Below are 13,613 nucleotides of genomic sequence, written 5' to 3' on the forward strand. Positions count from 1 at the left end.
TACCGAGACCAGCAGAACAACAGTGATCCACGCCCTGGTAACCTCTCATTTGGCCTACTGTAATGCGCTCTACATGTGGCTCACTTTGAAAATGGTCTCAAAAATTCAGTTGGTTCAAAATAGAGCAGCTTGCCTCCTAACTAGAACACCAAAGCACAAACATATAACCCTAGAATTAAGTCATCTACACTGGTTGCTAATTGACGTCTGGGCCTGCTTTAAGGTGCTCATTCCAACATATAAAGCCCTAAACAGTTTAGGCTCTGGATATCTGATGGGACATCTCCTCCCACATATACCTGCCTGGACCATAAGATCATTGTAGAAGGCCCTTCTCTGAAGACTATAAGGAGGTGGCCACTAGGAGAAGGGCCTTCTAAGGGCCTTCTCAGCTGTGGTGCCCCATCTATGAAGCTAGGTACACCTGGTGCCAACACTTTTAGCCTTTAGGTGCCAGGCTAACACCATTTTTAAAATTCTCAAACTATTTTAACTATTGAATTTTATTATTATTTTATATTTTTATGAAGGCAGTGTGAATTACTTGGTTTTATTTGATGATAGATTGTTTGTTTGTTTATGGATTTATATCCTGCCTTTTTCCTACAAAGGGCTCAAGGCAGCTTACATCATCTCTCCTGCTCCATCTTATCCCCACAACAACAACCCTGTGAGGTAGGTTGGGCTGAGAGTCTGTGACTGGCCCAAAGTCACCCAGCTGGCTCCATGGCTGAGCGGGGACTTGAACCCAGATCGTCTGAGTCCCAGTCCCACACTCTTAACCACTACACCACACTGGCTCTTTATGGAATGTGTTACAGAATTTGTTTATTTTACTTAGTTTTATTGCCTTTTTATCATTGTTATTGTTGATCACTTTATGGATTATTATTGTAATTAATTATTATTATTAATTTCTGTTGTTTATTTTAAATTGTAAGCTATCCCAAGTGCCATTAGGCTAATTTAGTACATTATAGAAATGTTTTAAATAAATAATCATCAAGAAAACAACTCTTAAAGAACCCTAAATTAATATCTAAGGATTGTCATGGGACTCTCACCATGGCCAGTGCAGTTACTTCCAAGAGTGTAGCCCTGTGCTGCAATCTTGTATACTTATCTTGCAGTAAGTTTGACTGAACCTAGTGGGGCATACATCTGAACAGACATACCTAGGTTTTCTCTATTAGTATATATATTTTTCTAATACTACATCTTTCAATACTTAACTAGGAGACTCGAGGACATATAGAATTAAGTGAAGGAGGCAAATAAATTCATCAACACGATCAATGTTGATTACAATACATGCCTTTGTAAAGTTCCCATGCCCAAATCCTAAAGCAGCTGACAACTGGAGAGAAGATGCTCCCTGTTCAATGCTGCAAAAAGTCTCCCTTTCTCAATGGTAAGCAAAGTTCTTCTCCTAATCAGCTGCTGATGGAGAAGGGGCAGAGAGGAGGCTGTTGAGTGGGTCAGTCCTAATTATTTTGGAAGTATGTGGTTCTTACTTCTGAGTAGGCATGAAGAGGCTGCCCTACTTACATCTGTGCATATCACTTCTAAGGAGACATGCAGAGCATGTGTGTTTAGGACGCTATTTGAAAGTAATTCTGAGTAATTCATTCTGCTTACTTTAGGGTAAAAATACAGAGGTTTGTCCTGACTTCTTCTGAGTAGGCTTACATTGGTAAAAATAAATTTTGGCCCTGTCTATTTTGCCTTTGGTTCCACCTGCAGATGCAATGCCCTACTCACAGATCTTACCCAGATTGGAATTCAGCTTGGACTTGGACTTAAAAGGTTTCCCACCCACAGCCTGCATGATAGAATACCATAGATCATTCTATATTCCCCTCTTCAACTGCAAGCAAGACAGCAGTACAAGTTATCTCATTATAAAACAAAAATAAAAAACCCCTAACCTTCCAAGTTTCTGACCTTCTCCGCTGAAAGCTTTGAATTTCAATCTAGGCCTTACATATTCCTGTTCTTGGTGATCTTCCATATCCAAATTAACTTGGCCTCCATGCACCAATCGCTGAAGTTCTGCAGGAATCTCTCTTAATAGTAGAAACAAAACCAAAACAAACAAGCAAATAAACGTTTGCAAGAATATACAGAGCAAACATTGCCCTAAATATTAAAGTCACTTGTCTGAGAGAATTTTATGTGGGATAATTGCCACCTCAATTCTCTCTACATCTTTATATAAATGCAACAAAGCAGAGAAATTTATTTTTAAAATCATACATACATATCATAAATGCCGTAAGAAAATGGGCAGAAGGTATGAAAGACGGGTGGGCAACTGAAGGGGGTGGAGATAACAGCACAATTTGCTGCTCCTCCCACTTGACTACCTAATACTGGTACATCTGTTTGCATGACTGTCCTGCCTACTTCTGGTGGAAATGTCTGTTGAACATCAGTCCCTTCTGTTAATGGAGGAAGTCCTCAAAGGTCAAAACTGGATCCAAACCAGGAAGCAGAAGAAAAAATACTAGCTTTTATCTAGAGAAGTGCTAAGAAATACTATTTAGATTTTTATTTTCTACCTCTGCCAGATCAAAGTTCTGAAATATGGGAGTGAATATCAAAATTAATTAATTAATTAAAACATTTTTACGCCGCCCCCATTGCAACAAAGCCTCAGGGCGGCTCACAACAGGTATTATTGCAAAAGCAAGGTAAACCTCTCCTCTTTTGCCTGGTTTACCTGCTTACAAGTAGCATGACATTCATGGTTCATTTCTTCAGTGGTCAAGACATTTATATATTTGGCAAAACCCCTCCTGCAGACTCAAATACTATAAACTTACCCTCTTTTAACAGACTCAAGAAACTGAGCATTTACTGGATCTGTGTAAGATCTCAGCTCTCCATCATCTAAGCTGAAACCATTCCTCCACAGTTTAAGCAAGATTTGAACCTATGGATGAATCAAAAGGCTTTTGAAAATGTAAAAAAAAAAGAAAGAAAGAATGCAAACACTGGGTGTTTTATCATTATATTCATCTTGGTCTGTTTTCCAGTATTAGAACACCTTTGTCTAAAATGATCCTGTACCACCTGCCTCTTACCAAAAAAACACAGTGGCTCTCATTCAGAATTCAGCTGGGCTCTACTTTGCCTCTATAGCTATTTGGAAACAAGAGCTGATTCACTCTGTTTGGCAAATCTAAGTGCTGGCATAGGATTCTACACTGTGCATATGGGACATCCATCAGCAATAAAGAGAATGGAATGGCACATGACAGAGCTCTATGCATAAGTGTTTGCGTTTGTATGATGTAGCTACTGGACAAGGTAAATATCTTTTCAGGGAAGGATAGCTTGCAAAGACAGGAACAGGAATGAAGGAAACTCGGCATGATATCATTAGGTACAAATCCTTTTGCTTGTTTATAGTAAGAAAGCAAAGTGCTGAAATTGTGTATAGCATATTTTAATTCCTTTAGGGCATGATCCTATGCCTGTTTAGACAGAAAAACATACCCCGGACATGGGACATGCTAGGAGCTATAGGGATTTTTTCTGCCTAAACATGCACAGGACTGAGCTCCTATTTATAAATAATAGCTGGATGCGCAACACAATTTTCTCCCTCTCTTCTTATCACTGCAGACTTTTGTGCTACCAAAAATATGCTCCAGAGGGTTTCCCAGTCCTACAAGGTAGTTTTTGAAGATGCAGGAGTGGGGGCTGGCGCGAAGGAGAAACTGCCACTCTCTTGGTTCTATTGGTAGAACTGCTTTTGTCAGTGGGATAACACTACTGTATACAACTAAGGCTTAAAATAGTTAAGCATTTCTTATGTGTCAAAGCAAATTTTCTTCATCATAACTATACTTACATCTTGCCCAAACTGATTTTCTCCATATATATATTCAGAGCGTTTCCGAGTGGAATCTCCTAATCTGTATCCACCACCAGAGAATGACTGTAAAATAGTTAAAATATAGATTGGTGTAGTATGAAACAGCAGTAGATTAAAGTCAATTAATTAAAATTGCATAATCTAAATCACTGTAATTATTAAATGCAAACACTGACTATATCCGTTGACACTTCCATATGGGAAATAAAGAAAAATGTCTTTATATACTTTGTAATTAGCCAGCAAATATGTTGCAAAATATGTTTACATTTTGTAAATCAGAAACCAAGTGTGTTGAATCTAGACTTGGTGAAACTGAGAGCAGATCCACTAAAAGGATTAGAACAGATTACTCGTGACTAACTTGTCCCATTTATTTTAATGGTTCTACTCTAAGTAAGACCAAAATCTAGCTCCAACCCAGTATTTTTAGCTGTTACAAGGAAAAGGGGGTTTGGTAAAATGTTCCTGCAGTAATACAAAAGCTGAATTCAGACATCATGCCAAACCAGTCAGTGTTTGGGCAGGAAATTGGAATCCAACTGAAATAGGCTTGCAAAGTACCATCTCCCATGATGATCAGATTGTAAGCCATAGTTCCAGCTATCACTCCACTTCAGATATTCTAGATAGGAGTGAACTGATGGAACTAAGTGCTGATGAACAGAGAAAACAGCATAAACTATGATTTCATGTAAAACCAGACAACATATGTAATATAGCTGTCAGAGACTGTCAGCAAATCCTGACTGAACATGTACCTGGTTACTGTGGCCAACTGTGGCTGGCACACTAATATTGCTAAATGTCCCTTTTGAACACATGTCCCCACACCCCAAATACATGCAATGATTTGAACATAAGTATTTGTTATTGTTTGTTTTGTCGTTATTTGTTTTTCGGCGCCAGGTGAAGACCTTTTTATTCAAGCGTTATTTTAATTGTTAATATTATTTATTTTATTCTTTGGCCAGGGCGACTTAAATTATACTGTTTTATATTGTGTTTATTTATTTATGATTGTGAGCCACCCGAGGCTTTGGTGAATGGGGCGGCATAGAAATTCTATAAATAAATAAACAAACAAACAAACAAACATCACTCGCTGCCATTTCCTGTCTTGCAGAAAAGCTATTAAAGCGCAGGCACATATATTAAAACAAACTTTCTTTACTAGTTACCAAATTCATTTTTGTAATCAAAATATTTAACAACATTTTTTTAAAAAAAGGAATCAAACACTTTTTTAAACAAAGCATTTTGCATTAAAAGGACCATTTCCCCATAAATATTACTGCATGTACTCACTTTAGCTTTATGACAATCTCCGGAGGCTCTTGATACTTCATCTAAAGGCACTGCCCCATGTTCTCTTGCTTCTTTGAAAAGTTCATCAACAATTTTACTAGAAGTAATATTAGATGGTCCAACAATTCTGTATTCTGAATCACCCGAGTAAAATCTTTTTAAAAAGAAGCAACAGTATTAATTAAATGATATATTTGAAACATTTACATAAAAGAAGTTTCTAAGCAATATACAAAAAATGTCTTAATGCAGACGATAAGATTGCCTTCCTATGAATGCCTCTGTAACTCCATAATAGGCATGGAGCAGATATGTTTTCAGTAGGCACTGATAATCTAAAAAGATTGACGTTTTCCTGATTTGTAGTTCTATGGAGTTTCAGAGAATGAGTGCTAAGGTACTGATATAATACTAATTGCTTATACCTTTAAAGAAATTATCAAAGAGAACCATATTCCATACTATTAGGGTGCAATCCAATGAGGCTGCAGGTAACCCTGTAAACTCCAAGGATTATGGGCATCTTATGACAGGCAGGAGAAGCACAAAGGCAAAGGTTACCTCCCTGTCATGCAAAACTCTTCGACTTCAAGCTTCCAAGTTGGAACTGGGATTCTGAATTATCTACTGCCAGTTAGCCTCTCTCTAGCAGCCACAGGATTGCACCACTAACAGCTGAAAAGAAGGCATCTTGGAATCAGAAATTCTGAAGTTAGCTATACTTTTTAAAGCCCATGAGTTTTCTTGCTCTTCATAAAAGTAAGTGGCAATGCTCAAAGGCATTCCCTGCCCCTCCTCCAAACTGTTCAAGGGATCAAAAGACAAGAACAAAGCAAAACAAAAATGCTAGGCAAAAGGAGAAATTAGCGTTGCTGTCTGAAACCTATTTCCAATTCCAGATGTAACTCTTAGATGTTACAGGTATAGAACCAAGGCATGTAGATATGAGTTACAATGACAACTAACAAGGTAAGTTAAGAAAAAAGGAATAAACAATGTTAAAATCCCCTTTATGTATCTTATGGGTAAATTAAAGGTTCATTTTACAATACCTTTGGTTATCCTTGTCATCACTCATACTTCTTTCTGGTTTTCTCAAACTTCTGAAGAAGTCAGTCAAAAAATAAGTATTTAAAATTTCATTTATGTAATGCTACCACCAATATTACAAATAATTATATTCAGAATAACTTTGCTATATCCCAACTTCTGCTATATCCCAAGAAAAATTAGTAAATAACAACCCAGTTCCTATGTAAAGGCCAATCATGGGTTATTAATTTAACCCATGGTTGGCTCGAGTCATGCAGGAACATAGGTTCTCATCCTCAGTTAAACACACACCTCTGTATTGAAAACATTATCTAAATGCTGGTTCATTGTTAACATTTCTGAGATCCATATTTATAGGAACTGTCATTGTTCATTTAAACTATTCTACACATGTAATTAATAAAAAGTCCTTATTTACCTTTGCACTGTTAGTCTTGGATAACTGGCTACTCTAGTCGTTGGTTTATCTGGATGTGATGGCTGTCTTTTAATTTCATCTTCATATAAACCAGCCAGTGCTAGCTATATAGAACATTAGATGTTTAAGTCAATGTCTACTAGACAAGAAATAAATTTACATTCAATCTTAGCATTTAAAAGGTTACAGATAATTCATACTGCTCAAACACAGGTATCAATGGGAAGCCAAGGATATAAGAACTATTTCTCTATTAAAGTCCCATATGGAAAAAATACTTATTTGCCAACAGAAAACTTTTAAAGTCAGGAAAGACCAGTACTTAGCACTCAATATAAAACAGTATTGCAAGGGCAAACATAGCAAACAGAAACAAACAAGCAAACAAGTGATCAGACATGATTTAGCTTGCACTGATTACTTGTAACACAGGTGAGCAACATGCTGCCTGTCAAACTCCCCAACCCACACAATGCGGAACTTGGTGAAAGGCAAGACACACATAAATGCTACAGAGTTTCAAAAGATACAAACTAATTTTGACCTTTTTAAGCTCAGTAGCGCTAAAAACACCACTTCTGATTTGTGTTAACTTTATTTTTAATATTTTGGGGGTGCCTGCTTGGGGGAAAAGCCAGTTCTTAAATCTGTATCTAATATTTGTGCACCATGGTTATACTTTGTGATTCTGATATTTATGTACCATGAAAGACCATCAATTTAGAAATGATCTTTAACATGAAAATATTCAGCCAAAATATTTCAGAGTATTGCAAGCGAAAAGCCTGAGATACACTACTATCAATTTCAAAAGCACAAAAGCTAATGCGGCTGAGTTGAGCAAAATCTTTCTCAACAAGCCTATAAACTTTTTAATGGCAGTAAAGACCAGTGAATCGAATGAAGCTTTCTGAGCAATTAGGGCACAGTCAGAAGAGTTTCAACTAGTCATTCTATTATATGATGATGCTCTAAGGAGGGGCGTTTCTATGTATTCATTTAAAATGAAAAACCATCGCCTGGACAAGCAAGACTTTGCAACGGAGTGTACAGATTCCTTAAGGGACTGGCAGAAATTTTACCTAAGGAAAAGTGAGTAACCAAGATCGGCGTTTTAGAAGAAAACAACATCCCAAGAAATGACTTCATCGGCAGGGAATGAACCTACCAGAATCTCCTCCAGAAAGAGGCCGCTCCTATTTTGTCCTCTTACTTACACCAGCCAGGCGGGGGTGCCCTGGATCTCTACACGTCCCAAATCCGAGCGACTCAAAAGCAACATGGCTCATTCCACCGACATACCTATGCTTGGAGGTTTTGAGGCGGAGCAACGGTCAGGAAGGGGAGAGGGCACTGCCAGGTCCCTCTGATCACCTACTCCCTTTCGCAGTGCTGAGCAGCCGCCGCCCTTCCTCCCGCCCTCCGTACCTGCAGGTCCCGAACGGTGGGGGGCCGACCACTTCCACGCGGCCCCTTCTCTCGCCGCCGCTCAGCTGTGCCCGCCGCCGCCGCCGCCGCCTCCTCCTCCTCCTCCTGCTGCTCGGCGGCTGCCCCATCGTCCGCCATCTTCAGCAGCGGCGAACGAGCCGCTCCCGCCGGACAGCGCAAGCCTCGCCTTCCAGCGAAGCGAGGCGCGGCTTGGGGAGGGGGTGGGATCACGAAGAGTTCTTCCGGCCGCGGGCGTTGCCGTGGCAACGAGGTCACGGAGCAGGAGGACCACTCCGTTCCGAGTGGCTCCCCGACCAAGTCCTGCTCGCTTCTCCCACGCCCCCCTCACACCGCCTGCCCCTGCCTGGGTCGCTGGCGCGTGCGCACTTCGCCTTTGCCATTCCGCCCGTCTCCTTCGAGTAATTCGGTACCGAAGGGCGGGCGCAGTTGACGCCCGTTTCCGATGCGTGAAACTGGAATAACAATCCTTCCACTTGATTGCCGTTTATTCCAGATGTGAAGCAGCTTGGGTCCATACTGGCAATCGGCAACGCTCATTCAAGCCTTCTCGCCCCATCTACGCACCTTTTTGGTTTTTTGCACAATGCACATTACGAAAGTGCACGGTTTTACTGCCTTACTGACTGTCGGTATGAAAGAGCGATTAAACAGGGACGTTATCCTTCAAGCGGTTATCCTATGCATACTGTTAGGTCACAATACAGAGAAAAATTCCTGTAGTTCTCAGCTTTCTGTTGTAGGATTTTTTCCCCTTGTTTAAACATGAATAGGATTGCACACTTGAAGAACGCTGCTTCCAGATGGAGGATTCCTAGCACTAGGAACCCAAAAGCATCATGCAGTGTATCACATCATTTCATTAAGGACGAAAAGACCAAATAGCTCGACAATGCTCTTTCATTAAAAACAACAGGCTTGTGGTACCTTAAAGACTCAAAACTTTAAAAAAAATCTGGCATAAGCCTTTGTGAAAACTGACAGTTGCATCAGGTTCCATCATTGTCAACTAAGATTGGTCAATTCTGATATACATATGGGGTGGAGTTTGAGATTTTTCTGTTCATTCACAGAAGTCTTCATGATTTCTTGGCTTTTCCCATTGTTTCCCATAAAGCAGAAAATCCAGTGAGAAGTAAAAGATGGCATAACTACACAATGCCTTTTAACTGCTAGTGCTAAGAGCATTCTGTGGAATTTGCTTGTGAGTAGAGATGCATACAATCTGATAGTATCTGGGTGACTGAAAGAGCCAAAAAAAAAACAAAACCAAGTTGAAGCATCTAATTGCAACAGTAATTATTTTAAATAAAACTTGTTTGATTCTACTGTCTGTTTTTCACACAATGTACTTTGTATGAAGCATGGAATTGTATGTATGTGCACAGCCTGATTTGGGAATCCACCATTTTAATGTTACTAGAATCCAACTGGAGGATCACACTGGAATGATGTGGAAAATTAAACTAGAAGACAGGAAGGGTCCCTCTCAACCCTGGAGTTGCTTTATATGTACCTATGTACAGCCCAATCCAGTGAAGAGTTAAACTCTACTGAACCCTCTGAAATCAACATGTGTGTCTAATCTCAAGTAGATAATTAAAGCATCCACAAAAATTGATGTGCTTAAATAATTTCCCCTCTTAGATTAAGGATTTCATTGATAATATTTTATGTACCATATGTGGAATAAATAATTCTATATTTATAGCATCAAAGAGTCTTAAAGTACCTTGAAGACTTACAAATATATTATGGCATAAACTTTCATGGACTGCAGTTCATCAGGGCACCAGAAAGAAACAGTGTGACTTAGAAGAGAAAGAAAGAGAGATGGCTTTATAAAGCCAGCTGGACTTGAAAAGCAATCAAAATTGGGATTATCCTTGGGAAGAAACTGTGAGATAGTGAGCTTGAGCCAGAGGAAGTAACTGCCTATTTCTGGCAGGAATCCAAGTGTTTCAATAATGAACCTCAAGAAAATTAAGCCTTTTGAGCAGTAATCCCAGTCATACATAGAAAGCCTGAATAGAAGTGTTTGCATAAATCTGTGAAGAGAAAGTCTCCTTGGGCCAGCAGCTACAAAGGGTCAATATTTTTATTTATGTATTTCATATCTATACTGCCCAACAGTTAAAGTTAACCTTGAAGCACAGCCACAGATATGTAAATCATGACTGACGAAACATGCAAAACCAGATCAAGAAACTGACCATCTTGAACTGTGAAATTAAGATGCTGAAGAATTAAGAAACTTCGTTTACCCTGGAGCTTGCCAGCCCTGATAAGAGTAAAAAGTCAGAGGAAAACCTGTGAAAACTGCTTAGCTGCTGATGAAAGAAGCTGGAGGTGGGAAGCAAGAGTAGCAGTTACACTGCCAGCGTGTGCCTTGGAGAGGGGAACTGTCTGCATCCTTGAGTCATGCTTTGGTCAGGTCAGGAGTGGGGTAACCTTATAGAGTTTAAAGGCTTAAGTGGAAACTACAGGATTTACACTGGTGATCTTGGAGCTAACCTACATGCTATATTATTCTTGTCTTTTAAAATGAATGCTGATGCTAGCTTCTTTTCTGTTGTTGCTGTTTGTTGTTCTTGTTGTCACATTCCTTTCTCTTGCAAGGAACACAAGCTGGCTTACAAGCACTCTTCTTCTACATCTCACTTACAGCAACAACTCTGGCAGCTTAGGCTGAGAGTCTGTGACTGGACCAAAGCTTCATGGCTAAGTAGAGGCTAAAACCTGGATCTTCCATGTCCCAGTGTAACACTCTGACCACTACACCACACTGGATTGAAGGAAAAAAATCTGGGTAGATGCCTGATCCTGATCCAGTCTGAGAGCTATTTTGGTTTCCCTCTGAACCTCACCTCCAGTTGTTATGCCTGAGGTGGGAAAAAATTGGTGGGAAAAATTTGTGGGCCATAGATCAGGACCTACTCAGCTGTTTATCCTTCAAAGTAAAAATAGCATGATTTTTCAAAAGTGAGGACAACTCAATGGACAATTTAACCCTTGCTATACCCATACATGATCAGTCACTGGCTACTAGCTAACAGATTGTCAGGCTGGTGCTGAATGAATCATATCCATTTGACTGTATGCTGTATGTATTTTGTGTTCTGCTAATATGGCACTCCAGCTATTGCCTCTAGCATTGCTTGACATTTGGGTCTTAATTTTATGAAAAAGTAAGTGCTTGGCTAATTACTTCATGTACTGACAGACTGAGTTCTGAGTCCATAAAAACCTTGGTGCAATAAATATATCAGTCTTTAAGGTGCGGCCAATGTGTCCATTAGTTTAGCAACAGGCTAATTCAGCTACTCCTCTGAACCATGTCTGTGCAGCAAGTCTCATAAAATGTACTGTTGCTGGGAGGACAGAAATCATCTGCCTAGTCCTGTCTGACATTCTTCATAAAAGTGCAAAGAAAAAGCCAGTTGTCTCATGACATGGCCAAGTTGCTCCTGCTTGGTTTTCCCAACAGGAGCAGCTGAATAACTCAGGGTTGTCTGAACCTAGAACACTGTCTCATCTCTACTTCAGTAAGCCAGAGAATAAATCTTGGGTCCCAATGCTAACTCGCTGGAGCAGGTGAGCAGGGCCAGAGAGAGAGATTAAGTCTGAAAATATATTGACATAAAAGAACCCTATTTTATAAAGCTGAGGTTTGCCACTAGGTGGTGCTGAAATAATACTTAACTCAATTGTTAAGGTTAGGCCAGTTTTACTTTTATTAGCAAGTTTCTTTTATCAATGCTGCTTGAAAATATAAAAATGTATATATTAAATAAAATACTTGGTACCCCAAACACTTATTCAGTGCAGAAAATGACAGTTCAAACTGATAAGCAAGCCATGGTCTTGCTTTTGGCAGCAAGATGTGAAGATGTTGCAAGCACCTGCCAAAGGGCTCGCTTCAGCCACCTAGTGCTTTGAGTTTTGAAATAGATTTGATTCCTCTACATTTGAGAGGAACAACAAAAATAGAAGACTAACTCGATAGATATAACCCCCCGCCCCACAATTCTTTCACCACAATGGTAGCAAAAGACAGATCTACCATATCGTAGGGTAACTGCCCATAATAGTGTTTTATTCTATTTCTATGAAATTATTCATTTTGTGAGTTCTATCCAGTATCTGCAAGGAACAGCCTCCAGGCACTGGAGGCAGTTGAAGAGCAACTTTTTGATTAGTTTGTTCCAAATCTGTCTTGGCAAAAGATCTGTTCCCAGCCAACTGTGAAGGATGCTTTACAGCCAGCACAGAAGCCTGACCTCAGAAAGGTATTGCATTAACACAAGCTCAGCCAGCCCTGCAGACTAAAGCTGCATTTTACAAAAGAACAGGATATAAATTTCATCACCATCAATCATTTTTAACTCTCACCTTTACCCCTGAAAATACCTCTCACAGGAGAAGCAAATTGATACAAACCTCAAAACCCAAAAAGGCATTCCAGGTGACCAGCTATGACAACTGATTTGCAGACTACTCAATTAGTCTGAGCTTTACTTTATGACATATAGTCTCACTAGTTTTCTAGTGGCATTCCTATAAATTTATTTCTTGTTTAAAATATTTCTTGCTCACTTCTCAGGGCAGGACCCCTTTCAAGGCAGCATACAACATTGAGACACACAATAAAGCCCAATGTTTTCTTTAAATGGTAAAAGCACAATACAAACAGTGAAACCAGCAACCATTCTAAAAAACCCCAGCATATCTCCACTTGCTTTCCTCCACTGTTGCCCAAGTAGCTAGCAAAAGAAAGAATTGCTTCCATATGCAGCAAACAAACAGGTGAGATGTCTGCTATTGGATTAATAAGAGTCACAGCTTTATTAATTTTACCACAAAAGAGAGCTGAAACAGTTGAAAGCATGTAGGCCTTTGTTAAAACAAAAGGTGAGAACAGTTCTTCTAGCTGTCTAAAGCCTGTCTCTCTTCCCTCAGGCACACCTTTCTGCAGGGGAAATTGAGGACCTCCATGTCAGTAGGGCTATTCATCCACTGGAGCATTTCAGCTTTATCAGAGCTATCCATAGGGCTTTCAAGTGGTGAACCTCATTTCAGTACCATGGGTAGCTCCAACAAACTTCTGATAAAACACAAAGAAAAGCGGCAATAGATGGGGAGCCCCAATGATACAGAAGTCCACAGCCTTCTCTGCCTTTCTGAAGTTGGGCTGGGCCCCCTGGGTCACAGAACCTGCTCCAAAAAACTCTGAATGTTTGGCCCGGTCACATCTCAAAGGAGTTATTTTCTCTGCCCTTTAGTACTGAGCAGCAAGATTCAAAATCTCCTCTTAGTTCTTGGTGCTATTAGGCACTTTCTAATTATTGTACTCTGTCTTCTTCCTGCACTTAGACCAAATGACCTAAGCTATTTACTGAACCAAAACCTGCATTAACTTGCATAGTTCGTTCAGATGAAACAACACGGAGTGTAAGTGTGTGGAAGGGGAATCCTGTTTGGTCCATTACATTACCAGTCTGTGTT

At 39.8% G+C, this 13,613-nt stretch overlaps 1 protein-coding gene across 5 annotated transcripts in view; it reads right to left on the reverse strand.

Annotated features, from left to right (window-relative positions):
• Positions 1-8,312, reverse strand: part of UBXN2B (UBX domain protein 2B) — a 46,375-nt gene extending 38,063 nt beyond the window's left edge. For all 5 annotated transcript variants that reach the window (XM_044424380.1, XM_044424378.1, XM_044424379.1 and 2 more), the window contains exons 1-7: positions 8,091-8,312; positions 6,663-6,766; positions 6,244-6,294; positions 5,192-5,345; positions 3,860-3,946; positions 2,826-2,935; positions 1,929-2,066 (exon numbers count right to left, since the gene is read on the reverse strand). In XM_044424380.1, the coding sequence (XP_044280315.1) occupies positions 1,929-2,066; positions 2,826-2,935; positions 3,860-3,946; positions 5,192-5,345; positions 6,244-6,294; positions 6,663-6,766; positions 8,091-8,228 (782 nt within the window). In that variant the 5' untranslated portion in view covers positions 8,229-8,312. The remainder of the gene's footprint in view (positions 1-1,928; positions 2,067-2,825; positions 2,936-3,859; positions 3,947-5,191; positions 5,346-6,243; positions 6,295-6,662; positions 6,767-8,090) is intronic.
• Between the last annotated feature and the right edge of the window lie 5,301 nt (positions 8,313-13,613).

Source organism: Varanus komodoensis, unplaced genomic scaffold (assembly GCF_004798865.1).
Source record: "Varanus komodoensis strain SLA01 unplaced genomic scaffold, ASM479886v1 scaffold14_1, whole genome shotgun sequence".
NCBI classification, from domain to species: Eukaryota; Metazoa; Chordata; class Lepidosauria; order Squamata; family Varanidae; genus Varanus; species Varanus komodoensis.